The sequence below is a fragment of the Molossus molossus genome, unplaced genomic scaffold (genome assembly GCF_014108415.1).
Source record: "Molossus molossus isolate mMolMol1 unplaced genomic scaffold, mMolMol1.p scaffold_m16_p_18, whole genome shotgun sequence".
Taxonomy (NCBI): domain Eukaryota; kingdom Metazoa; phylum Chordata; class Mammalia; order Chiroptera; family Molossidae; genus Molossus; species Molossus molossus.
The window spans coordinates 7,495,868-7,523,054 of NW_023425353.1; the positions used below are offsets into that span (position 1 = coordinate 7,495,868).

General features: G+C 45.4%; 1 protein-coding gene across 4 annotated transcripts in view; it reads left to right on the plus strand.

Annotated features, from left to right (window-relative positions):
• Window positions 1-3,131: 3,131 nt before the first annotated feature.
• Window positions 3,132-27,187, plus strand: part of LRIG1 (leucine rich repeats and immunoglobulin like domains 1) — a 114,844-nt gene continuing 90,788 nt past the window's right edge. For all 4 annotated transcript variants that reach the window (XM_036266088.1, XM_036266084.1, XM_036266086.1 and 1 more), the window contains exon 1: window positions 3,132-3,376. In XM_036266088.1, coding sequence (XP_036121981.1) covers window positions 3,147-3,376 — 230 coding nt within the window. In that variant the 5' untranslated portion in view covers window positions 3,132-3,146. The remainder of the gene's footprint in view (window positions 3,377-27,187) is intronic.

Sequence of the window (27,187 nt, forward strand, 5' to 3'; positions counted from 1 at the left end):
AAAGCAACTGTTGCTGTGTGCTGAATAGACCGAGACTTGTTCTTTTATAAGCAGGGACATAGACATCCTTAGAACTAGCCGTTGTTGTTCAGGTCTTTCTGACCTTAGGTTGTTGCTACAGATGAATTCTCCCCAGAGTTTGACATCACTGCACGAAGCCCACACTCCTTTCCATCACAAGCAGGTTGCTAGTATGTGGGCAAACTTCCATACATGGTATGGGGAGCAGACATGACTTCATGCTCTGCTGTAGACGAGAGGAACTGCCAAGGCTCAGGCGCCCAGTTCCCCCAACAGTTCCTCGGTTTTGGAATCCTCCTCTCTGGCTGCATAGTCACCAGACCACAGAGGATGCTTGAGATTTGTGGGCACACCCTTACCTTGCAGATTTTCAAATCTTGTCTTCCAGAACTCTTGTGTCCTTAAAAAGCATTGCACAAGTACACCCACAAACATTTGGAAAACATTTGATAATAAATATCCAGTTTACAATACTGAAAGATAATTTTAGGTCAGCAGCTCAGGTTCAATGAGTTCAATTCTTTTTGCTGCATATGCTGTTTCATTGTGGGGAGAGTTGAAGAGAATCTGACAGTTTTGTTTAGGGATATTTTCATGGCTATTCAGCATTAAATTACTGTTTGGTGTTCTTTGGTCTGGGAAAATTTAAGAAACATTGATACAGCGGACTTCATAAATTTGAAGTCCTTTAAATTTCATTGCTTTGCTTATTATTATTTTACCAAAAAGCTTTATAACAAAGAAATATATTTCTTCTTGTCCAATTGGAAGGTATATGTAAATGAAACATTAAAGCTGGTTAAAGCCCTGGGTAGACTGGGTCAGGAGCAGCATTTTTTTTTCAGATAATGTTTCTTGGGAATCATATTTGGATTGATTTACACACATATTTGAGCATTGCTTTGGGCATCAGTGGTGAGATGATGATGATGTGTGTGTGTGTGTGTGTGCGCGCGCGCGTGCGCGAGAGAGAGAGAGAGAGAGAGAGAGAGAGAGAGAGAGAGAGATGAGGCATCATTATCTGATAGCCTAATGAAACAGAAGAAGGGGAAGGAGACAAAAGAAAGTAAGGAAGAATAAGAAGAAATCAGCAACCACTTGCAAACCCAAGTTTGGTCAAAGAAAAGAGGTGCTCTTATGGCTGAGGGAAAGCTTAACATCTCACTTAAAGCAACCCCCTTGGAATGTGTCAAAAATGGAATAAAACCCTTTAAACATTTTTTGCTTTCTCTTCCTAAGAAACATCTTCCCTTCGTTTTCATAAAACAAAAGCCAGATTTCATTTGCTACAGCAAATGTTTTCAAACAGACTCAACTTGCTTAATTTTCCTGACAATGTGTGTAGTTATGTTAGAAAGTTGCATACTCTTGGGAAGGGACATGAGACACCAGTAAACCAAAATGCCTAGAGAGACAGCTATATATATTACTGTGCTAATTTTCCCCCCTTTTCACTGTGTGTGTGTGTGTGTGTGTGTGTTCCTTCTCCCAGGCGTCTGCCTTACTGTTTCAATGCACTGTCATAACACTTGCTTACTATGTTCTAACCTTACTGCAAGAGTCAAAGTTAGAAGCTTTGTAACAATCATTATTTCTCATTTTACTTTTTAGGAGTACTCCATGGCTTCTTGAAAATTGGCTTTAAAATCCTTTGATTTAAACGAACAAACAAAGTAACCCCACTGTGGAAACGTGGAGCATTTTCAGAGGTAATCTTCAACTAACTAGGGCGGGGTGGGAGGGTAGGGTGGAGGTGGGGGTTGGAGTGTGTGCACATTTGAGACTGTTTCTGCAATACACTTTCATTTTGGTAATTGAGGACATATTGGTGGATTTAAGAGGTCAAGAACAAGTCAGGAGCAGAAAAGAGCTCCTGGTTGTGCTAGAAGGAAGGCTGTCACCCCTAAAGAAATAACGAATGATACCCCAATCAGTAGGACATTTGTAAAGTTCTAAATCTGTGTATTTACTCCTACAAGACACCTGCAAAATAGGTGCAGATTTGCTGTAAATCTAAATCTTTGGTCCTGTTTGTAACCTGTGGGAGAAGGAAAGAAACTTTGGGGTCAGACAGCTCCGGGGGGGGGGGCGGCGGCGTTCCGCTCCTACCCAATTTTCCTTCTGCCCTAGAACCAGAGGGCAAAACTCTCCTCAGTCCGCATTAGCCTTCTCCACCAAGGATCAGCTTTGTCCCCTTTAAGAACCAGATTCTTTCCCTTTCCCCTCCTCGTTCCCCCCGCCCTTCACACCTTGGGTGGGAAAAGAAAGTGGGGCGGGGTGGCCAGAGAGGCCAGAGGGGCGGGATCATGCTGAGCGCTCCAATGGTCCCCCAGGCTGGCCGCCGTGGGCTCCGGCAGCCAATGAGCAGGAGGCGGGGGGCGTGGCAGGGCGCCGTTGCAAAGCATCCAACGTGGGCCGGCAGGAGGCCGCGGGCGCGGAACCTAGGGTGTGTGTGAAGGCAGCGGCCGGGGGCGGGGCCTCGGGACCAGCCGGGGCTGGGCCGCCGGGAGGCGAACGGCGAGCGGCTGATTGTTCGGCGGTGAGGTCGGCGGTGCTCTCCCTACGCGGAGGAGCAGTGTGTTGTTCGGCGGTGTGCGCGCGCTCTGCCGTGAGCACCGGGACAGCGAAACACACCGGCCCTTGGGGAAGTGCGGGAGTTGCCGCGCCGTCCAGCCCGGGGACTGCTGCTGGGTGCCTGGAGCCTCGAGGAAGATGCTCACGGGCGCAGAGCTCCGGCTGCGCGGCTGAGCGCCGTCCTTGCAGCGGCGCAGCGGCGGCGGCACTTGGCGTGCGCGGTAGCTCCAGAGTCGGCCAGGAGCGCGGCGAGAGGACGAGGAGCGTCCGCCGAGCACCCCTTGCCCAGATCCGTGGGGTTCCCAGAGAGCACGGGCGGGTCGGCCCGGATGGGCACGGGATTCGCGGCCCCCTCCGGGCGCTGCAGAGCAGCCCGGGCACCGGGGGCCCGCTGAGCGCCGGAGTCGCCGCCGCGGAGAGAACTTGTGTCGGCGGCCATGCCCCGGTGCGGAGCTTAGTGCCGAGCGGAGTTCCCGCGGGTCCGCCTTCGCCGCGGTCGTCCCGGACCTCGCAGCCCCCGCGCCCGGAGTTCGCCGCGCACTCCAGACAAGATGGCGCGGCCGGTCCGGGGAGCGCTCGGAGCCCCGCGCCGCCTGCCTTGTCTTCTCCTCCTGTGGCTGCTGCTGCTGCTGCTGCTGTTTGGGCTGGAACCGGCAACGGCCGAGGCCGGCCCGCGGGCGCCCTGCCCCGCCGCCTGCACTTGCGCTGGGGACTCGCTGGACTGCGGCGGGCGCGGGCTGGCGGCGCCGCCTGGGGACCTGCCCGCCTGGACGCGGAGCCTGTGAGTGCCGCTCTCGCCGCGCTCCCTGAGCTCTGGGGCGCTGTCACTTGGGGCTGGGGCGGCGGGAGTGCTTATCCGGGAAGGGTGTGCGGGCTCCGTGGTGTGCATGTGCAGTTGTATGGCCTGGAAAACTGTTAGCGTGGATTGCAGTGGTCAGATCGTGCACAGGGGTCCCGAAGAGAGGGCGGGCTTGAAAAGTCTGCAGGAGAAAAGTGTGCCTCGTGAGGGTCTGGAGGTGAGCGAGCATGGGTCGTGAGGGCGATCTAGGAGCGAGTGAACAAGCGGGTGTCTGGTGTCTGGAGGTGAGAGAATGTGAATGAAAGGCCAGAGGTGAGGTGTTGGTGTGTGTATATGTGTGTGGGTGGAGAGTGGGAAACATCTGGAGGGGAGAGTGTGAGGAAGTCTGTCTGTGGGTCTGTGGGTATATGTTTCTTTTTTCCTCTCCTGTAACCCAACTCTTTGGTGTCTGAGCTCCTTGTCCTTCCAGTGGGTAATGAATGAAGGTGACTTTTGGCTCCAGGCTTGCATTTACAGTATTTATTAGTGAGAGAGAGAGTGTGTAGCCGTCTTTTTATGCCCCAGGACCATGGGCTTGACTTGGCGCTCTCCAGGGCCGAAGGCAGCCTTCCCTGGAGGACCGCCGAGTAAGGGGACTTTGAGAGTTCTTGGAAATCTGTGACTGCTGGGAATTTGTCCTTTTCTGCCTGGCTGGCATTTTAGGGAACTGCGTTCCAGACCCTTCCTGCCCGCTCCATGGTGGCCCCCTTGCGCTTGATCCAGTGGGTTGGGGCCCACTCTCTAGCATTTCTCTTTTATAAATGGTGCCAATCAGTGCTACTTCAAGAGAGGGTGTCAGGGATTTGGTTGATTTAAGTAAGCAGTTTGTTTCACCGAAACACGACTTTTTTCTGTGTTGTCAGGATTTGGCCTATAGGACTTAGTGGGCACACTTCTTACAGGAGATTTGACAGGAAAAAAAAATACAGTAGACTTTTACAGTAAACATGGTAGACTGTGATGGCTTTTTAAAACTTTTAAACAATCTGGTCCGTGAGTCAAAATACTGTTCAGTTACCAGTAACCAGCATCTCTGCAGAACTATTAGTGCCTTCCAGAAAAGGCCTAGCTTGAGTAGTCTGCTTTTCAGTTGAGTAATTGGACATCTTCCCTAGAACATAGAAGAGGCACAGTAGTAACCTCAGGCATGACATTCACTCTTTAAAAAAGAGAAACTGGTGACACAAGTTTTAACCAACATCTATGGCCTGATCTAAGAAAATGTCGATATTTGGCTGCTGTGGTGGGGAAGAAGAGGAGTTAATTTCTTTTTAATGTGAAGATCCTATACCTCTGAAGATGGGGCCCAGATTTAACTTATATCACACTACACATTTGTTGGACGATCAAGTACTACAGAGTTCTGAAGCTGGACCTTTTAGTTATGATTAGGGTTTCTCTTCCATATTCTGCTGCTTCTGTGGAATTCACAGACTTTAGTGAAAACCAGTGGTCATAGACATGTGTGTTTTGTTTTGTTTTTTTATCCTCACCTGAGGACATTTTTCCATTTTTTGTACAGATAGAGTGGGAGGGAGAGAGAGGAAGAGAGAGAGAGGGAAACATCCATGTGAAAGGGACACATTGAGTGGCCGCCACCCGCACGACCAACCAGGGCCGGGGACAAACTGCAACCGAGGTACATGCCCTTAGCGGGAACCGAACCCGGGTCTCTCCAGACCACAGGCGGATGCTCCAACCGCTGAGCCAAACCAGCCAGGGCGACATGTGTGTTTTAACACAGGCAGTGACCATGTCAAGTACTGTGAGACAGAGCCCTGTAGTATTTTATTTAGTTGGGGCGATTTGGGGTATTGTGGTTTTTGTTTTTTTTCCCTTACATATTTTTAAGGTAGTTTTAAAAATAAATAAAATCATATGGGCAGAATCAGAATAACTCTTCAGTGTTCATCTGTTGGAACAGTGATTCCCAGTGCCATGTGTCAGTGGCATTGTGGGGAAGGCGCTTAGTTCAGAAGTGGTGACTTCCCAGAGAAGACAAGGTGTCCACTTACTTGCACTTTTCCTATGGTCACAAGATCCACTTTACCTTGCCCTTTAATTTTTGGAGCAAAACTACTGGTTGTTTTTTTGTGCTTTCTATTGCCTAGGAGTGATGATTTACATGGCATAAGTACCTTTAAAATTGCAGTCTTTTCTCTTTTACTCACATTTGATGACCAGTAAATACAAAACTGGGTGTTTTGAGCATCAGTAAACTTGATTGCACTGATGTTGGTGTTAACTGATTGGATTTTAAGATGTGAAGAGTGTGACTTCTGGCTATACAGGGTTCAGCACATAAATGGGTTGTGAAGTTATTTTTTCTGATTAGAGAAAAATCAATCTAATGTTTGTATTTCTATGGACTTCAGATTTCCCCATTTAAATCATTAGTCTTATTCTGAATTTTCCATCAGTATATGTATACCTTTTATATTCCTGGCTATGATTCAGCAAGATTTTAGGGAGAATGTCTCTGTTTGTATTATAATAAAATATGTTGTAGTTTCACCAAGTTTACACCCTCTGAGTCTACACTGTATCTAGAAAATGCTTTGACCTAATTTATAACCCCATGAACAAGATTTACTACAGCTAGTTCAATCAATTTCAGGCTGTGGGGTTGAGACAGAAAGGGACCTGTGGCTTTATGGAAATTTTTTTTTTTTTTTTTTTTTTTTTTGCTTTTGTAAACAGTGCATCTAACTTTGGAGTTGTTCTTAGGCCTAGCAAAAGGAAAGTAAAACTTTTTAATGGTGAATGTAAATGCAGTTTGAATAGAAGGAATGGAGTAGTGTTCATTCCTGGAGTCCGAGGCCAACTTATTCAGCACAATAACTTATAGTTGTAGTAGTCGAACTGTAACTGAGTCTGCCATCCCATTACGTAGGTGAGATTGGCATAGTCCAACCAGCACATTCATAAATAGCACCAAGCACTGCCAAACCTTATTCTAACTTCCCAGAACCTTAGAAGTTGAATTTCTTAGAACTCAGATGTTTGCTTTCTTTGAAATTATTTTTGAGAGCATGGCTTCAGAAACTATTGGAGAAGTATTAAATACAATATACCTTAGACTCTTATCTGTGGCTTAACAGCTCAGGAGCTAAATGACGACCCAGGGGGATTGTGATAGGGAGGAAGGGAAGCCCTGGAGGAAGCACAAACCCTGTTTCTCAGTGTGGAGGGAAGCCAGCATGGCATTCAGAAGCAAGGACATTCACGAAAGGACACCAGATGTGGTTATCTTGTGCCACATGAAGAGAAATGTGTTGGTTTGGGCTTCTTTCTATTATGGCTCCTTATGTGTTTGCGGTACCAAACTCGGGTGCCTTAAATCATCGGTTTGGGCATGTAAGTGGCGCTTATGATTACATTAGAAAGTAAACACAAACCGTGGTTGCCTTTGTAGTTGTGAAGCCGAGAGGGCCTTTGTCTTTCAAATTTTACAGCTGTGCTGGGAGGCCCAGGTGTGCAGGGTGCTGTGAATTAAGACTTTGGAAAATACTTCCCATCCTGTTTATGCAAATTAGGTTTAAAGTGCAGGTGACCAAATTGTTCAGGAACCCAAACTGAGATTCTTGTATTTTTTTTTTTTTTTTAAGAAGTAGATTATTGTCCTGAGGTCTTGACTTCCGCCTGTTTCTGTTTTATGTCTCTCTATCACTTAACAAGGACTCAGGAGACAATGAACATCTTCCTACTTGTCAGGATGGGCAAATGGAGGTTTGGATTAGCGAGAGTTTTACATGTGGGCAGATGGCGGAGAGAAAACCTGAAAGGTTCAACGACTTTCAAAGATTTGCTTTAGCTGGAGCTCAGGCCTTTTGGCGTGTGTCAGAAGCGTGGCCCTGCTTTCTCCTCCACACCGAGCACTTGTCTGGTACTACTTCTCCGACACCTGTTTTTGAGTGAGGGGAAGCCTTTGACACATATAATTGGTTGCCTTTAGAGAAAGTCCCCCTGACATGAAATTATAGCCATAAAATCTAATTTTTGAGTGCCCAGAGAGCTGTGTTGGCCGGTGTCCCTCTTGTCTTTAAGTCGGGACATGTCAGAGCTGTTCTTGCCCCCTTTTTCAAGGGGCTGTTTTAAAAAGAAGTGTGCCCGTCTCTTTCCATAATTACATTTGGTTCACTAGATTTCACCAGCTCTGGAGTTTTTTATGTATTGTTGGCAGTAATTCTTCATCTCCAAGAAGATGAAGACGATTCAGTGTAGTGTAATGAGAGCTGGTCCCCAGTGGACATCCCAATGTCGGGCATCCCAGCTCTGCTCCCTACAGTGTTCATGCCTTTGCCTGGGTTCCCCAGGCAGCCTTCCCTGAGCACATTGGAATGGCCTCTGGCTGATCTTTCTCCCCCTCAGACACATGCTCACAATGAAAGGGCCTCTCCCCCATTCTGCAGAGGTGTCTCCTCGGTGCACAGTCTTTTCAGCATTCTCTTTTTCAGGGTGGACAGGAATGCGAGAAAGCAGGAGGGTTTTGTGGGACTTAACATTGCACCTGGCCCAATTTTGTGCACCTGCTAAACCCTTGAAGCTCTGTTAGCAGGAAGGTGAAGAAGGTTGTTTAAAATAGCCTATGGTTATTTTAAAAGACACAGTCCCAGGCAAAGGAATCCAGAAAAGAGATTCATTGAATTGAAAGTCACTATAAGCAATAAAGAATGTTGGTTGTCTCAGGTCTTTTTTATTCTTTTAAAACTTAAAGAGATTCCTCTGACATACCCCATAGGTTGAAGAACTTTTAAGTTTTCATGCGCTAGCCTGACTTTCAACTCTTTGAATGAGCTTGGTGACATTTCTCACTGGGGACCTTCCCCCTCCTCAGGACTGCAATTTGAAACGCTGGGGGTCTTTTAAAAGCAATAGGACTCTGGGCTCTGTTAATATTCAGAGCTGTTTACAATGGATGCAGTTTCAAAGGCTGAAAGCGGTGTCTTGAGACAGGAGGGAGGAGGGGTGGAGGAAATATTCCCAGGCAGAGGAGGAGAAATGTCTAAAAATCCCCAATGTTCCCTGGCCTGTGGGAAATTCAGGGACTGTTAGAGGGTTTATTTTATTTTATTTTATTTTATTATGACTTACGCATGCCATAGAGGCATTGGGGTCCATTCCATCTGCCTGCTGGCTTTAGTCCATGTTGTGTGTCAGTAGTATGCTGGTCTCCTGCTTTTATTCTGAGGGAAAGTGTGGGAGTTGGTAAGAAGCTCCGATCTGCTCTCATCTCTCCATGTGGGACTTTGAATACCAGAGGTTAAAATTTCCACAATAGTTTTCCCTTTTGGAACATGCACTTACTTTTTATATAACTGCAGAGTATAGAATAACTGTTCAGATTGATCAGTTAATTGGCCAGTTACATGATGGGCTAAAGAACTTAGTACCTATTGTCGTTAGGCAAAATGAATGGATAAAGATTGTATAAAAAAATGAAGATTGTGGTTTGTATATGGTCCAGTTGGAATTACCGATTTGTATCCTGGTTTGTTTGTTTGGAGTGGTATGCTTATGTTTTTTCTTATCCAAAAGCTTAATGCTTTATATATTTATATATTATTATATTTTATATAATTTAATACTTTACATGTGGTTTCTAAGTACTTTATACCTCATCATCTGAAACACAAGCCATAAACCCAGTCTGTTTATAAAAGTCACCATATTTTTAAAATAGTAGTTTCTTCATTTCTCTGGGTTTCATGCTTTTGGTGTCCTGCCTTCAGTTCTTCTCTGTGTCCTCTAAGTGGGCATTCGCTGCCCGCCTCTTGGTTGGGGTTACTGATAGGAAAAAGTGGGTGAGGTTGAAGCTTTCACTTTTATTCTGTTAGATTGGGGATGTTCTCATCTGGTGATCACACCCAGTGCACACCCTTCACTAGAAATAGTGACAAAGAGATTGACAGTTATTTCCAAGGTCCATTCCTGGCTCCACCACCCTGCATCTGTGTGTGTGATTTGGGGCAACACTCTTTCCTTCATTTCTTAAAAGGGTTGCTAATATTCTTACAGCTGCTGTGAGGACATAGTTGATGACCAATGTGTTTAGCCCAATTCCACAGTGTGGGTTGATCGACTTGCTGGTGATTCCTGAACACAGTTTGAAAGTGAAGACCTCAGTAGGTCAAATTTTGCATACTCTTTCAAGGCCAGTCTCTCTAAGTCAGATTTCTTGATGACAAAGGTTCTCCTGGGAAAAATTTACTTTTCTGATGTGAAAGCTTCTTTTGGATTGGGCAGGGTGGCAGGGCTTCTCCCATGAAGTTTTTGGTGATAATGTATAGAGAGAAACAGTGAGACTTCCTGTGCCCTTGGGAAGCTCAGATGGACAGTCAGGAAGCTAGCAACAGTTGCAGCAAATTATATAATTAACAAAAATTATCCAGGTGGTTTATAAATGTATTCCAGTTGTACAAATACTTGTGTCTATTAGCATTATCCTTTTGGGAGGTGGGGTGTGGGAAGGAGGCAGGGAAGTGAGAGGCTCTTACAGTAATAATTTTATCCTATTATTTCCCAAGGTTTCAGTGAAACTGAGCCTGAGTGAGATGCAAGTTACTCGTCTCTGTTAATAGCTGGGAAAAATGCAGGTGTGCTCCTCCAAACCTGTGTTAGGTTACAGACTATGGCTGGCTGCACCCTGCACTGTACCCGCTTCTCTTTGGAAATATGTGAGGGAGGAGGAGGTGTGAGGGAGGTGATTGTTGGGTTGTATGCAGAGAGCTGGAGAGCACTGACATTTTTCTTTTGTTTTGGTTTGCTTGCAGTCCTAAGGTGACTTTGTAGGGGGGACCATGGGCAGTGAGCACAGAGCCATCTGAGGAATCTGGCAAGGGTGCCACCCTAAGAGCCACGTGCTGTGGCTCCTCTGCACCTTACCCAAGTCTCTTCCCAGGTGAATGGCCAAAACTCAGTCTTGCCCGCGTGAACAGCTGCGATTGTTTGCGTCTTTCCTCTTTCATCTGCAACAACCGTAAAGCCCATTGTGCGAACAACCAGTCTGTTCATCCCTGCAAGTCTAATACCTCTTGGTTTCCCTGTGAACCAGGATGCAGGTTCCAATCACTGCTTGTTCAGTTTGTTTTGGCAAAAGGTGCCATTCAGAGAGTTTAAAGAAAGCATAGCCTGTCTCTTTTTAAGCACTTTGCACTGATTATTCTTTAATCTTTTGTCATGCACAGGTTTCTAATCTTTTAAGATCCGCATGTATTTTTTTCCTCAAGGTCTCATATTAGTAAGAAATGAATTAAATGAATGAGGGTTTATCCTGTAAGCAGAATTAGCTGGATATTGAGATCAAGGTGGAGATAATAGTTTTGTTGTTGTTGTTGTTTAGCTAATTTAAAAAAATGTCACAGCTTGATCTTCTAAGCCTCCTTTATGTACCATTTAACAGGCCCCCTCTCTCCCCATTTCCTGTCCTTTGCTCCTTCCGCCAATTTGTAATTTGCTGTTCAAGTAATTTGCCACGTATTTCTGTCAGAATATACGTTTCACTGATAACTTCCTTCTCACTGGGTTACCTGCTTGATGGTAGCCTGTTAGACACAATGAGACGTATTGAGCACTTTTGAACTGGGGGACGGATCATCTCGCTTTAGTTTAGAATCTTGTAGTGGCAGCACTCTTTGTGTGGAAGCATTTGTACCCCGAGTCTTAGCACTCTGGCTGGATGAAAAGAAATCAGCACACTGGCCTCTGCCTGGACCCTTGGCAGTGACAACAACTGATTGGGATGTGGCTCTTGGACATAGAGCATCTTTTTCTTGTGAGAAAATCGGAAAAGTCTGATTGAAAACAAAATTCTAAATTAAGAGAACATTAGATGTGCAGCTGGGTAGGTACTTTAAATAAACTCACTCTGTTGGTATAGGATGTTTCTTCTTACCTTTACTGTGGGGATAACAAACATGTACACAAGTGGACAGAATAATGTGATGAGCTCTATGTACCACCATCCCCCAGCTTGAAGGAATCAGGCTGGGCTCCTCTTGTTTGATCTATGTGCCCCAGTCCACTTCTCCCCTCCATGTTTTTGGATTTCCAAGCATATACTTTTATTTGTAAATGTATATATATATATATTTTAATTAACAGCTTTATTGAGATATAAATCACTTATACAGTTCACTAAAGGGTATTTTAAGAAATGTGAATTTGCCCTGGCCAGTTTGGCTCAGCGGTTAGAGCGTCGGCTTGCGGTCCAGAGAGACCCGGGTTCGGTTTCCGCTAAGGGCGCGTACCTCGGTTGCAGTTTGTCCCCGGCCCTGGTTGGTTGTGTGGGTGGCAGCCACTCGATGTGTCCCTTCACGTCCATGTTTCTCTCTCCCTCTCTCTCTTCCTCTCTCTCCCTCCCACTCTATCTGAACAAAAATGGAAAAAAAAGTCCTCAGGTGAGGGTAAAAAAAAAGAAATGTGAATTTGAACAACTTTTTTTAAAAAATCATCTTTTATGTGTTTTTTGCAAAGGGAATTTTGGTGAGCCATATATTTACAGAATGTTTATTGAGCACACACAGTGTGGACTCTTAATTTATGTTCTCAGAATACAGTTTTTTTTCCTCTTTGGGAGGGGCTTAGAAAGTTCTTTTGTCCTAGAGTTTTTTTGCCAGAAATATGCAATTCTGATGAACTCTTCTTTCTCTCCATGTAGCTCTTAATTAGGAGGTTTCTCTGTGCTATTAATTGTTGATTGGAATCCATTAGTGAACAAACATAATTACGAATGGGTCATTTAAAAACTGATTTTTCAGATATTGTTACTTAATAGAGGGATAATTAGCCATTGGTTGTAGTTAAGTCCTGAGTCTGAATTGAGTTAACTGTTGTTTACTTTGCAAGGCCTGACCCTCCAGCTGTGGCTACTTGAGGCTGCTTTAAATAGAGTTAGAGGCACTCTGCAAGAAAATCCTCAAAGAGCAAAGAACTGGGTTCCTGGAACCCTCTGTGCTTGATTTAAACGTCACACACAGAGATTTGAAAATGCTTTTCTCTAAGTAGCTGCAGAATGGTTTTGTTGTGTTCTGTAAAAGTCCATAGTTTAACTTTTCCACAGCCTGTTACTTGGTTGGTGGGGGCCCTTTTGGAGTAGATTTCATGATGCTGCAGCTTCATTAGGAATCCCAGTGGGAGTCACTCACTTGATCATAGTTTATAGAATGAATTCGATGTCCTGTTGGTGAAAATTTAATGTCATATAGATTATGCAATGTTCAGTGGTTTTAAAAGCTGTCCAACTTGGTCAGGTTCAAGTCATGGCTGTATTAAGCTTAATAAAACTTATATGATATTTAACTAGGTACCATCTTACAATGGATTCTGTGTTTAGAAAAGTGGAAGCACATGCCAGAGGGTTTTTAAACACTTATGGGCTAAAAGACTTAAATTGAGAAATTCCAACTAGGAATTTAATTTGTGTTTTGCAAATTGAGAGAACTTCATTCTTCATTTGACTTCAGCAGTGTGCTACCTTGGTCCAGCACCATGCACCTTGCTTACATTTTAGTTTTCATTTTATTTTTAATTGAAAAAAAATTTTTTTTGGCCCGGCTGGTGGGTGGCTCAGTGGTTGAGCGTCGACCCATGCACCAAGAGGTCGCTGGTTCGATTCCTGGTCAGGGCATATGCCCAGGTTGTGGGCCAAACCCCCAGTGGGGGCATGCAGGGGACAGCCAGTTGACATTCTCTCTCATTGATGTTTCTGTCTCTCTCTCCCTCTCCCTTTCTCTCTCTAAAAGTCAATAAAGAAGAAAAAAAAAACTTAAATTTTTTCTTTGTCTGTGAGATCCTCCCTTCACCTGGGCTGGTGTGAGTTTCTAGCACACAAACTTCCAGTGCTTGCAAAACCTATAAACAGCAAGAAGAGCTCATTGCTCCCAGGAAGTTGGTTGTTGATGCTACGAAGTGAAGGATGCCGGCACCACAGCTCGATTGGGACGGGGTTTCCTCCCGAGTTGAGTTGGGAGGAGAGGAGATCCAGAAAGCAAAGGAAAATGTTTTGCAGCTATTAAGGCCTGCCCCATCCCAAATTCCTCTGAATGTTTCTCAGATTTGGTGTCTGCCTAGGACTCTTGGCCGCGGGTGGTTTGGCCTCCTTGAGGGGTGTGCTTTGCCCAAGAGAAAAATCAGGAACTCTTCTATGGAGATTTTTGGATTCTTTCACAAGTTCACTTGAAACAGTACTTAGAAATGATTAAATTATATTGAATTCGAGAACTGTCCTAGAATAAAGACTGGCAAATATAATTTACTTGGGGGCGGGCATCTGGAGGCCTTTATTGTATGTGTAGTCTTAGAGCTCAGTTGCTCTTTCTGGGTAGAAAGGGGCCCACATTTTTATTAAGTTTCTTAATGGGGTTCTTGACCAAACAGAAACAAAACTACTAACTTAAAAGGAAAAAATATAATTTTCTTAGAGCTATGAATGCAGGAATGTGGTAGGGTGGGAAAATAGCCCATAGCTAGGTCAGGGGTTTTGTCCCAGCTCAGCCTCTGTTTCCCAGTGTGACCTTGAGCTACTAATCAATAATTTCCTTTCTGTAAAGGGATGTACAACTTCTAAGATTCCTCATTTTCAGGTTTATGATTGTATGGATGGTAAGAATTAGTAAATTGATCTGTTGTCTAGAATTCTTACTTTAAAATAATTTTTGCGTGATCCATGCTTCTGAGTAGAATCTTCAGATGAATGCCCTGGGCAACACAGGGACATAGAGTGTGAATGGGGGACTTTCAGTGAGGGGACCTTTTGTGGGCCCTTAGGTGTAGTTGAGGGGAGAAAATACTACATGGTATTTCTTTCTTTGATAGTGCCTCCTTTTTCTCTCTGGCCCAAAGAGTATGTACTTTGAAAGCTGTTGCAGACCTACTTTAGATCCTTGATTTCTCTTTTAAGAATTTAGGTCAAAAACAGCAAATAAGCCCTGGCTGGTTTGATTTAGTGCATTGGCCCTTGGATTAATGGGTCAAGGGTTCGATTCCTGGTCAAGGGCACGATCCCAGCCCCCGTCAGGGTCGTGCCGAAGGCAATCGACCCCTCTTTCTCTCATCGATGTTCTCTCCACCACTCCCCCACCCCCATTCCACTCTCTAAAAAGTCAGTGGAAAAATATCCTCGGCTGAGGATTAATAACAACAAAGACAAATACATCAAGGGCACATTTTTCCAAAGAGTCGCCAGTCTCTGGCTCTGAGGGCCCCTGCTGCCATCGCTCTCACACAGGCCCCAGTGCAGGGCTGGGTGAGCGCGGTGGTGTCTGATGCCCATGAACTGCCTTGGGTGACTGGCGGGCCCCTGGGGACGGGCTCAGTGCTCGTCTGGAAGAAGGGTGTCTCCACGCCTCTCTGCCTATGCTTTCTGAGCTGGCTCTCGCTTGGATGGGAGTGGATATCAGAGTAGCTTTCAACCCTTTTACCAGGGAGCTCTTTAGTCCATACCTGTCACGGTGGAAACTCAGCAGCTTGCTATGTGCAGTCCAGAGGCTTGGATTCTCCAATTTCAGTCCTTTGGGGAGGGTTGGGGGCGTCTGAAAAAGACCACATCTGTCTATCTGCCTGGATTTTCATTGATTTCCTCTTGGTCAAATACTATTCTTGAAAATCATGATTCTTGTCATAACTGAACTCCTTAAAAGATTTTATCTATCCTGCTGAGTCTAGAAGCTTTTATTAATGCCTTCAGTGGAAATTCTTGGGCTTTTCTCTTCCTTCCGCTCATTCTTTGTCATATAAATTTTCATGAGGAGGAACCTTTGGATTTTCCCTCTTTTTCTTTAGGACACATTCTTGGGACTTGGAGCTTTGTTCAGAGATACAGCAACACTGCGCTGGAATCAGAGGCTCGTTTAGTGGTTTGGAACTTCTTGACAGGAAGTTGAACAGGAATTAGGGACCAATTTAGGACTAAAGCAAATAGTCCAAAGAACTAGACTTTTTTTTTCTTTTTAAAAATTCACCCTTTAAGACCTAAAGATGACCTTTCTCATGTGCTTTCTGATATCAAAACTGGAAATAACCGTTCCACCTCCAGGATCTCTGGTCAGTGTCGGACGTTCTCCCTGGTGCACTTGCCCTCATTCTGGTGACTTGGTTTTAAAATCTGATGTCCTAGAGGATTCTGTTTGGTCAGGTAGCTTTTCACAGATCCCTGTCTTTTTTCTCCACTTGGACTTGATTGTTCCGTTTCATGTACGGAGGAATCCCTGGCTGATTATTTGTTCATTGCCCTGTGCCTTTCCGTAGTGGGGCCTGGTACCCTTTTCTGGGTTGGAACTGATCCCACGTGTTTTCATTGTTTCCCAGAGCGGTCCTGAGGGTTACTCCTCAGGTGTAATTCCTTCTGATTGGCCTGTGTGGGGGACACAGAGTCTCTGGCACTTAGATGTCAGGCGTCACGGGACGGGCTCTGGCTGCTCTGTGTTCCCGTGAAGAGCTGGGGTGGCGAAGGGGTGCACTCAGAGGCTTTCTCCGGCGAGCTCCCTGCAGGGCAGGCCTTCAGTGACAAGGCCGGCTGGTGGGTTGTCTGACGTTGTATGGATGTCGCAGAGAACTTCTGGAGAGAATATTTGACCTAAAACAAAGTTTGTAGATGGTTTTCCCTCCCTTTCCCCTTTCTCCTTATTTTCTACTTTCTGCTTGAGAGCCACTTCAAAGAGTCAGATGTGTCGTCCCAGACTCCAGGCAGTTATTGTTGAAAGAATTTGGAAATATAATTGAAAACAAACTTGTTGAGCAAAGCAGATCTATGCGAGTTCTTACTTTGAGGGAGAAGGGATTTCAAGTTTTCCCTCTAGTTGGAGCTGATGTCTCTGAACACTTGTTCTGTGAGATGAGTCATCTGTGAATTCTACATCTGGGAGTTATATATTGGGAAATGGCATTCTTTCTAAATGTAGAAGAAACACAAAAACTTAAAGTTATAGTAGTTAGAAAATTTTAGAGTTTTAAAAAATTAGCATTGAGGTAAAAATGGCTGAATAATTGGACTTGAGATTGTGATACTGAAAACAGACATGTCTGTGTGTGGAAAGCAGTATGACAGCCGCGCTATTTATTGGGGATCCCTCCGCTTTGTTTTGAGACAGATGACATTTTGAAAATTTCCATAAATATTAAATAATCAGAATCATTAAAGAAAATATGACTTGCGAGTTCGAATTTAGTTTAGCGTGTGTCTTGAAGTAAGTGGAAGCGGTGCTAACCAGGGAAGAGCACGGAAGAGTGCAGCTAACGGGTCTCCGGGGACAGATGAGGCTGGGCCCTTGTCCTCCACGGGGCCCCGCGCCTTCTGCAGGCGTGGCAGTGAGGGTGGTGGCGTGGGCCTCTGCCTGGGGGACCTTGGGCCGTTTACTCAGCTTCCCTCGGACTCAGTTTCCTCTTATGTTAAAAGGATAATTGGAGTGTCCACCTTACTAAACTTGTTATGAGGACAAAGTGAAAATAGTCTATAATTTTTAGAAGATGGCCTAACCACAGCAGAAGCCCGGAGAAGGGTGGCTATATCAGCATAACTCCTGCGGGGACAGCAGCTCACAGCTCTGCAGCAGGGCCGGTGCACATTAACGAGCCCAGTTAGCATCTCAGCTCTGTGAAATGTATCCCTTCCATATTATACACGAGGCCCAGAGTGGCTGACTGGCTTCCCAGGGTTAGAACTCAAACCTGACTGTGCAGGACTGTATTTAGAAAGAATCCTGGGAGACTCATAAGGTCTGCCTTCTCGTGTTTCTCATGCCTCTCCCTCCAGTCTGTGAGCTCCTTGAGGCCAGCGATGGTCCCTCAGCTCGCGGTGGCCTGCAGCACCTGCACCTGGAGCTTCTGACGGCGTCTTCCCCGAGATCTGGAGAGCATGCTCTTCGTCGGCAGGCCGCTGTGTCAGAACCCATTTTTGGTGCACCCATTTGGTGAAAGGGGCAATAGCATATGTCTCACCATCTGTTGTTTATTGTTTCTGTTAGGTTGTGGTTTGTGTTCCTGCTCCATGTTTCTTTGGTTTCTGGAGCAACTGCGAATATTATATGCTCAGGGATCAAAAAAAGTAAACTATTTATAAACAGTAAAGTATCCTTGGGTTTGGAAAGTGTTTTTCTCAAATGCCTGTGTATTTGGAGGCTTTATTATAATCTTACCGATGTAGCCCTGGACAATTTGCAGATTGAGGCACATTTAAAAGATGGGTGAGTCCTAGGCTGGCCTTGTGTAACCAACTTACAAACAGCCTTGGTGATAAGGCCTTGGTGTTAACACTGACCTGGCTGGTGTATTTTTAACTCCAGAACATATAAACAGTGTAGCCTGCCAGTGGAGTTGATGCTCTGCCCGAAACCCTGACATGCCGTGGGCTGTGGCCTGTGGCCTGGGAGACTGCTGTGGCCGTCACCCACTGCCCTCACCTCTTGTTGAAAAAAGGACCACAGCAGAGAGGTGGCTGGAAGGAAGAACAGTGGAATTCATCAGTGATTTTGTATGATAAATTTTATGTTCACTTTTTCTTCTACACTATTTCTGTTTGTTATGCAGACTTTAGAGGGAATAGAGAGCTTTTTACTCACATCTGTTTTGCCCCCATTCCCCACCCCTTTAGCCACAGGGGTCTTTACAGAGTCCCAAGTTGGAAGGCATGACTCCCACTGCCCAAAACTCTCTGGCTGTTTCTCTGCCTCTCCACCGCCATTACTCCTTCCTGTCTGGCTCCATGTGTGACTTCTAGTCTCTTATAACACCGTGCGTGTCAGTGTTCCTTTTTTTTTTTTTATCCTCACCCGAGGATATTTTTCCATTTTTTGTACAGATAGAGTGGGAGGGAGAGAGAGGAAGGGAGAGAAAGAGAGAAACATCGACGTGAAGGGACACATCGAGTGGCTGCCACCCGCACGACCAACCAGGGCTGGGGACAAACTGCAACCGAAGTACGTGCCCTTAGCGGGAACCGAACCCGGGTCTCTCCGGACCGCAGGCCGACGCTCTAACCGCTGAGCCAAACTGGCCAGGGCGTGTCAGTGTTCCTTACATCCTGTTCCTGCTGCCTGAAGAAATGTTTTTCCCTCTTTGCCTTGCAAACTCCTACTCATCCACCTTAAATGTCTGCTTCTCTGGAAAACATTGCTGACCTTCCCTCTGGGTTAGATTCCTGCCTGAGGACTGTAGTTCTTGGTATGCAGTTTCATGTGCCTTCTGGTTTCGGTCTCTCACCCCTGTGAGTCGTAAGCTCCCTGAAGACAACTTTTATTTCAGATCCACTGTTGTATTAGGAGAATCTAGCACAAAGCCTGGGACACATTCATCGCCAGTACAGACCCTGAAGTAGAGCTATTGGTATTCATTCTGTGTGTTCCTAGAAATCCTATAGAAATGCCTCTCCCAGACACTTAGGATAATTCAGGCCTCCCAGGGGCTCATCTATTTGTACATTTCCTGAATATGCCTCATCTGTTTGATAGTTTCCTCTACTCCCCACAAATACTAGTGTTGAGAAACTTAGAAGAATGGAAAGGAAGCAAATAGAACTGATGGTCTTTTTAGTCCCTGATGAGGGAAGGTGGCTTTTCAATCCCATATCCAAGTATTGTTACTGAAACTCCTTTTCAGTTGAAGCATGTGACCTGCATCCCACATGGGGTCCTAGGCAACGCTTCCCTTCTGGACCTGGGTGGCTGTCCTTGGCCTGTAGGTGGCCGGGCAGCTCTCCTCTGTGTTGCGTTTGGCGGGGGAGCCCACAGTGCATTTCCTAATTGTGACATTGCTCTCATCTGCTCTTTGCTGGAGCTGATGTTTGGAGTCTGCTTTTTCAGAGTTGACACTGCAGGGGAGAGTTGCTTGTTACACAGACTGAGGCTGTCTAGACACCCTTCCCCTGTGGTTATTCTGCTCAGTTTATGCTGAGCTCTGGCCAGGCAGCTAGTTTGGGTTGCTTGGCTCTTTGTTATTTTGCTAAGTCCTCTACTTTGACAAAAAGGATGACCAGGCCAAGGTTGTTTTTCTCCCTCTTTGCTGGCAGAGGGAGAGGCTGCTCTCCTTGACCAGAGCAAGCTGTAAGAACACCAAGGGCAGGTTACCATGCCCACGGTGGTGTAGTCCTAACTAGCAACTTAGATTCACTGAAGCTTCCACAGCAGGAGACTTTGGGCGGATGGATTTCTAAATCTGGCCCCTTTTGGCGTGGACCTCACGTGTGGGAAGTCTCCTGGAGTTGCTAACAGAGGCAGTGGTGAAGCTGTGTTCTGCCCAGTGAGCTCTGCCTCACGTTTGTTTTAATGGTATCGAGCGAGGTCTTGGGCTGTGATTCTGTAGAGAGGCCCTTGTGTACCCAGGAAGCTCTGACGGTTGAGGAGAGTGACTTTCTGTGCTGTTGACCTGTTTGACTAGTGACCATGCCTTTATTTTAATTACTTTAAATTTTCTGGTAGACGTGTTTATTGAATAAAGAGGAAACTACAAAATAAAAAAAAAGAGTAATTGATGTCAGTATTCAGTGATAAATATATAATTTTGTTGTATAAATTTTTAGTAATGTCTGCCATTGAATACCTATTTCGAGTTAATATTTTTTTAAAACAAAATTAGAGTTGCTATTCATATGTAATTCTGCTTTAAAATTTTTTTAATTGAGGCATAATTGATATGTAATGTATTAGTTTCAGGTGTACAACATAATGTCTGTTGTTTTTTTTTAATAAACTCTTGATAGCATGAATATTTTCTTCATTTTTAAACATTTTTTAAAATACAGTTTAAGCCCTGGCTGGTTTGGCTAAGCGGTTAGAGCATTGGCCCTCTGACCAAAGAGTTGCTGGTTCTATCCCTGGCCCCTGCTGGGGTTGTGCAGGAGGCAACTAATCGATGTGTTTCTCTCACATCAATGTTTCTCTCCCTCCCTCCCTTCCTCCCTCCCACTCTGTCTAAAAGAATCAATGGAAAAATATCCTTGGGTGAGGACTTGAAAAAAAAAAAAACCAAACAGTCTAAGTCATAATTAAACTTTCTCTGATATTGAGCATTTAGGTTTTTTTGTAAACTGTGGTAAACATCCTTATTATACATGTATGTTTATACATTTATTTACTTAGGATGAGTTACTAAATCCACATTGCTTTGGATATGCAAATTCTTACGACTTGGCACCACAGCTCCTAAGAGGCCACTCATTCATGTTGAAGTTGTGTCCATTTCCTCCATACTCTCACACACATTAGACCCTTTTTTTCTGTAACTGTACAGCAGTTTAATACGTAAAAATTGCATTGAATTCTTTTAATTTGCATTTCCTTTTTAAATTTCTTTTTCTGATGCTTAGTTAGGCAAATAAATTATTTTAGTGCCCTCAGCTGTGAACTTTGGGCTTGAACACAAATATGTATCCTTAATACAAGAGACGGTGTATTTCTGGGAGGAGGAAAAGCCTCATAGAAAACTGTGCTCTGGCCCTGGCCGGTTTGGCTCAGCGGTTGGAGCATCGGCCTGTGGTACAGAGAGACCTGGGTTCGGTTCCCGCTAAGGGCACGTATCTCAGTTGCAGTCCCCGGCCCTGGTTGGTCGTGCGGGTGGCAGCCACTCGATGTGTCCCTTTCACGTCGATGTTTCACTCTCTCTCTTCCTCTCTCTCCCTGTCGCTCTATCTGAACAAAAAATGGAAAAATGTCCTCGGGTGAGGATAAAAAAAAGAAAACTGTGCTCTGTGTGGCAGTCACAGGTTGTGACTCTGAACTAGGAAGTGTTGTGTGTTCTTCTTAAACTGAAGTTCTTCTTACACTGTGTCCTGGAGGGGAAGGTGGCAGTGGCCCGGCAGACCCCAGACGCAGCCCCAGCCTGCTGTAGCCCCAGCCCCCTGCTACCTACAGCTGGTAGGAATCAGAGCAGATTAGCGTGGTTGAGAACCAGCCCTTCAGGAACAGCTTCCAGCAAATGGAAATTATTTTCAAACAAATTGATGTGGTTTTTCTGTCAAACCTACTTGGAGCATAAACAAGGTTGGACTGTAAGCTGCTTCCCTTCTACGAATGAGCCAGTGTTTGGAATGTGGCTTTCAGCAAAGTAAACATGGTCTTGAAAGTAAGTTGTCATTGTGTTCGTCTGATTGAAAAGTAAGAATAGTGAATTACCCAGTGTTCTCTCAGGTCTGGCTCAAGATGTTCCTTGATTTGTCTTCCTGCCCCAAATGTCACGACTTCCTCTGAAGGTTTTGAAGGTGAGGAGTAATTTCGGGTTGAAAGGGTTAAAGGGAAAGCCGTGCCTGGTCAATTTCTGTGGTAAGATAAACATTTTAATCTTAACCTCTTCGCCACAGACGAGCATAAAAAAACTTTGTGAAATACTTAACTCTCTGTGGTGTGGACATATGCATACCCTCTGATCTGTGCATCTCGGAATTCTCTGTCAGTTGCAAGGTGGTTGCCCCACCCTAGAGACAATGTCAGCTTTCTTAAATTGGTCAAAGCCCCCTGCCTCCCTGAAGGCAAAACAATGCTTTTAATGTTCTGATTATATATTAATGAACAACCAGTCCAGGGGACACTTGCCAAGAAAGCTACAGAGTGAGGAAGCCACCAATGTCAGAGTGAACTTTGCACCCCGAAAGTGTGAATGCTGTTGGGTGGAAAAAGCTGATTGCATAAGGGGAGCAACTAGAATCCCTTTGAAGTTGGTGAGCATCCTGGCCCCTTTAGACTTTCGGGCTTTCCAGTTAACTACATCTTTGCTGGCTCGGTTAGCACTGTGGGCTGGCACCTGAAGTCTGGGGAACCTGTTCTGGTCCAGGAAGCACCAACACACCTGCTTTCAGTCAGCTTTAACCAAATTTAATCTAAAACGGAACCATATAGTCTCACACCCCACCCCTCCTCCTTTTCCTCAGGAGGGCTTTTTGCAGAAATAGTTTGCTATTCTAAAATCCTCCGTGCTCCAACCACAGAAAGGGATTAGAGTTTAATCAGTTAGACCTTAGTCTTAATCTAACTGATTTATTCTCTCCCCATTGTGGTGACATTTCCTTCTGCCTTTGGCTTGTTCTTAATTTTTGCATGGTAGCCATTGGGAACCCTGGTTTCCACAGCCTCATTAAGTAATTACTCTAAAGAAGAAGAAAAATGCTCTTTCAGAATCCTGAGAGTTTTGTTTTCTGCAAGAGGATGCACTCCAGCCGAGGTTGCTCACTGCAGTGGGTCCCTGGGCAGAGCTGTGGTATGAGTGGGGTGCAGTTCACGAAGCCGGAAGGAGAGGAGTGGGAGGGGGACATTTTTGAAGGTGGTATCATGGCTTTAGCATCTGAATTGTGGATATTTTGCTTACTCCCCACTTCATTTCTCTACTAGCAGTTAGAGAGAAAAGGTTATTTTCTTCCTTTTTATGGTACAGAAACAGCTAGGTCGCATTTTTAATCTGGAATTTCGAAAGCCTGTTAAAGCAGCAGGTTTTTTTTAAAAAAATAATAAAAACTATATTGAAATGTAATTTAAATACCATAAAAGCCATCCTATTAAACTATATATAAAGTCAGGGTTTTTAGCATATTTACAGAGTTGTGCAAATATTTCTACTAATTCTAGAACATTTTCATCACCCATTAGCAGTCCCTCCCCAGACTGCCTTCCTCTCATCCCCCGGTAACATCTGCTTGCTGTCTCTGTGGCTTTGCCTCTTCTGGACATTTTGTGTAAAGGGAATCACAGATGTGACTTTTTGTGTCTGGTCTGTTTCACTTAGCACAATGTTTTCAGGGTTCTTCCGTATTATAGCCTGAATCAGCAATTTTTTACTTTTTATGACTGAATAATATTCCATTGTATGGAGCTATATCACATTTTGTTTATTCATTAGTTGATGGGCTTTTTGAGTTATTTCCACTTTTTGGCAATTATGAATAATGCCGCTATGAACATTGATGTGCAAATTTTTATATAAATGTATGTTTTTATTTTTCTTGGATAGATACCTAGGAGTGGAATTGCTGGGTCATATTATGCCTGTTTAACTTTTAGAAAAACTGCTAGACTGTTTTCCAAAGCGGCTACCTGTACCCTTTGACTTCCATCAGCAGTGTGCGAAGGTTCCCATTACCTCACGACCTCACCAATACTTAGTATTGTCTGTCTTTTTAATTATATCCATCGTAGTGAGTGAAGTGGTATCTCATTGTGGCTTTATATTTGAATTTCCCTAGTGACTTGTGATGCTGAGTATCTTTCAGGTGCTTGTTGGCCATTTATATGTCTTAAGAGAAATGTTGGTTCAGTTTCTTTGCTCATTTTTTAATTGGGGGTCATTTGTCTTTTTATTGAGTTATAAGCAGAGCATGTTTTAAAAAGAGATAGGTCATACAAACCTACCTGGGTTTTGGGTATTGCCCAGGTAGAGATACTTTTCTCTATCTTACCTTCCTTAGGTTAACAGAATTTTATTTTTAAGAATTTTAAGACTTTTTAGATCCTCTGGTAGAAATATAATGCACAGTACTTGCCTGATTTCTTTGGTTGACTTGTCTCCCTGTTTGTAACCCCAAGCGAAGGTGGAAGTACAGCAGCAGAGAACAGTGATTGTTCTTGCAGTGAGTCCAGATTCCAGACTCTTTGGGGGAGCTCATCACACAGTGTTCTCTGCCGGGATGGGAGAGTTTGCCCTCCTGTAACTGAAGGAAATGTGCTGTGCCCGGTCTGACTGTTTTCTCTGCTTCGGGGCAAGCCTGCCTTTGCCGGCAGCATTGCAGCTATAAATTAGACAGAAATGCAGTACTGAGGCTGTCCAAACGCAGGCAGGGTAATTGCTCTGGACAGGTTTACAATGGGGAGGTGTGAAGTGTTTGGTGGAGACCGGAAGCCAGTGGGGGAGGGAAGACATATTGAACTTGGGCGGCTTCAAGGTGGTGGGCTGACACAGCTAATTGAAAAGTATGGCCCTGGTGGCTTTTAATGGGAAAGGAAGCTGAGGCTTTGCAGTGGTTTCCTTTACAGCAAGAGGGGGGGAGTGGCCTGCTGAGCCCCTCAGGCGGCAGTCCTGAAAGAGCCAGCACTGCGCCTCGGCCTGGGTGTGGAGGGTCAGGCCTTCTGCTTGTTGTTTTTCATTTCATGCTCCTTAGTCCCATTCGAGACCCACTGAGTGGACGGAGGCACTGGGGGAGCTTGAGAGAAGGCCTGCAGTGCACTTTCCTGTTGAAGGAGAGTGGGCAGCAGGTAGATCTCGAAACCACTGGAACAGCCATTGCACGGTGGCTTCCTGGGAGTCCTCACGGCAGCCACTAGGCATTCTCTCACTCCTCTATTGACCTTGGAGTCGGAATGTGCGGTGCCAGGGCCTGCGAGTCCGCATTTCATCAGCTCTAGGGGGCACTGCTTTGGAGGCTTATGTGTGAGACCCACTGCCTTGCATGGTGGGTCCCGCAGGCTCAGCTCCCAGTCCCCGTGGCTCCCAGTCCCTGTTACCCTGCCTTCCACCATTCTCTGTGGTTGCCTGAGTTCGGGTGATACAGGACTGGGTCTTCCTTTGCCAGCTGCGCCTTTCTCTCCTTCGGGACCTTTGCCTGTGCTCTCGCCACTGTGCCTTTCCCTTCCGGTTTCCTCGAGGACTTCTCCTGGAGCACCAAGGCAGTGGTTGGCTGCTGCCTTCTTCCAGGACAGTCTTGGGGACATGGCTCCAGTACCTTGCTCAGCACCTGTCTCCCCTTCCTGGTTGTAAACTCAGTGAGGGTAGAGGCTCCCTTACTGCAGTGTGGTCCTGGATGGAGTCCAGTGCCACTCCTGGCACATGGGAGGTGTTTAGTAAGCATTTTGTGTTCATCAGTTTCCTAACCGAATGTGAGTGACCACTGGCTTTTCTGCTGTGTTGTGTTATCCCAGGCACTGTTCCTGTGTCCCTGATACATGTGCCTACTGCACACATCTGTAGAAATGACTGCAGGTTGCCTGTCTAAATGTCTGCCCTTCTGGGACTGCTTATTTTCTGCCCCTTGGGGATTAATTAGTTGAAATTAATTGTTTATTAAAAACTAAAACTAAAAAAAAATGGACCCAACTGCATTTATTTCAAATGCATTGATAGCAACTTCCAGAAAGTCCTGTCGGAGGCAGGGTATAGAAGGTGTGGAGATGGTGGTGCTGATAGGGTCATCCTTGAGATGGGTGGTGGTTAATGTGTAACCTCTTTAACAGGCTTTATGTGGACATTCATGTGGCCTTGCAGCTCTCTCGGCTTCATAAGCCGAGCGGTGGAGTGTGTTTGTGGTGAGTCCAGGGCTTTGCAGATAACTCATGCCTCCTGGGCTTGATTTCCTTTGGTTGGAAACAAGTACCATCACCACGGGTGATCCTTCGGCCTTGCAGTAGGCTGGACATACCCAAATAGTGGCTGGAGAAGACTTCCTTAGAGTCCCTCTGCCTTAGCCCGTTCTCAACATGCATATAATTTGATAGAGAGTGAAGTTGAGTTCAAGAGAGAGAGGTGGGTGGATCCCTGGCTAGTGTGGCTCAGTTGGTTGGAGCATCGTCCCATGAATTGGAATTTTGCAGGTTCAATTCCAGGTCACGGCACATACCTAGGTTGTGGGTTCGATCCCTGGTTGGGGCACATATGAGAGGCAACCAACTAATGTTTCTCTGTATCTTTCTGTCTCTCCTTTTCCCTCTCTCTGAAAAATAATGTCAATAAGTGTCCTTGTGTGAGGGTTAAAAAAAGAAAGAAGGGGAAAGCAGAATGTCATAAGGGAGAGGGAATTCAGGCTCTTCTTTTGGGGGTGGGGGTGGACTGAGGAGGAGAGGCATGTCTTCCTCATGTGGACAAGACAGTCTGCTGTGAGGTCCAGGCAGCTGGCCCCTTGGCCGAGTGCTGTTTCCGCTGTACCTTTGCTCCTTCGTGCACTGGTGTCTTGGAGGGTTGGCCCTTTGGAGAGGCCGGGTTAGAAATGAGATCGTGCCTGCAATAAAAACTTACCGGCAGACTAGGATAATTTTGCCATACTGGAATTGCCTGACTGTTCATATGAGAGGAAAATAATAGCCGGAATTTGGATAACGTAAAGCCCAGAGGCCAGGTGCCTCGGGCAGTGGTATACCTACTTGGCTTCCCGAATAACATTTTGAAGTGCTACCTGCCCCTCGTGGCAACAGAAGCCATCACTTAAATAAACCAGCTGTTAAGTAAGAGCAAGAACAGGAATGTTTGCACAAACCACCTTTAAATTTCTGATCCTTGATGAATGTCAGTTGGTTTGTGAATTATTAACTTCAGTGTGTGAGGAAATACTGGCCACCTAATGTCATGTATGTTTTATGTAAGAAAAGAGGAAACCGACCACGCCCTCAGCTGCTACCATTTTGGGCTCGGTTCTTGCCTGCTTTCATTCAGCAGGTGTATTTAAAGCAGAGCAGGAATGCTGGCCCTGCACAGACCGCGTGTGCACCATCTCTCAGCTCCTCCCATGCACTGTGTTCTGCCCAGGAAGGAAGGGGAGTGGTTTGAAGCCCATTGGCAGATATAGTGTGATGGTCCCGGTCAGGCTGCACGGGGTGTCCGGGATCTGAGGGAGGGGTTTGGTAGGGCTGCCTGTCTAGTTGGGAAGCATTGTGACTATGGGATCAGCAAAGTAGATTTAGTAAAGCATAGGATGCTGGCTTACAAAGTCTATTTAATGTCATTTCCCTTCAACTTTGCAAGAGGGCTTTGAGGTAGGTTCTTCAACGTCACTGGAGAGAGGGCTATGTTTTCTTCCTGCCTCGATTTCCTTGGCATGGAAACCTGAAGTTGGCCTCCCCACCAGGCCTTCGCAGG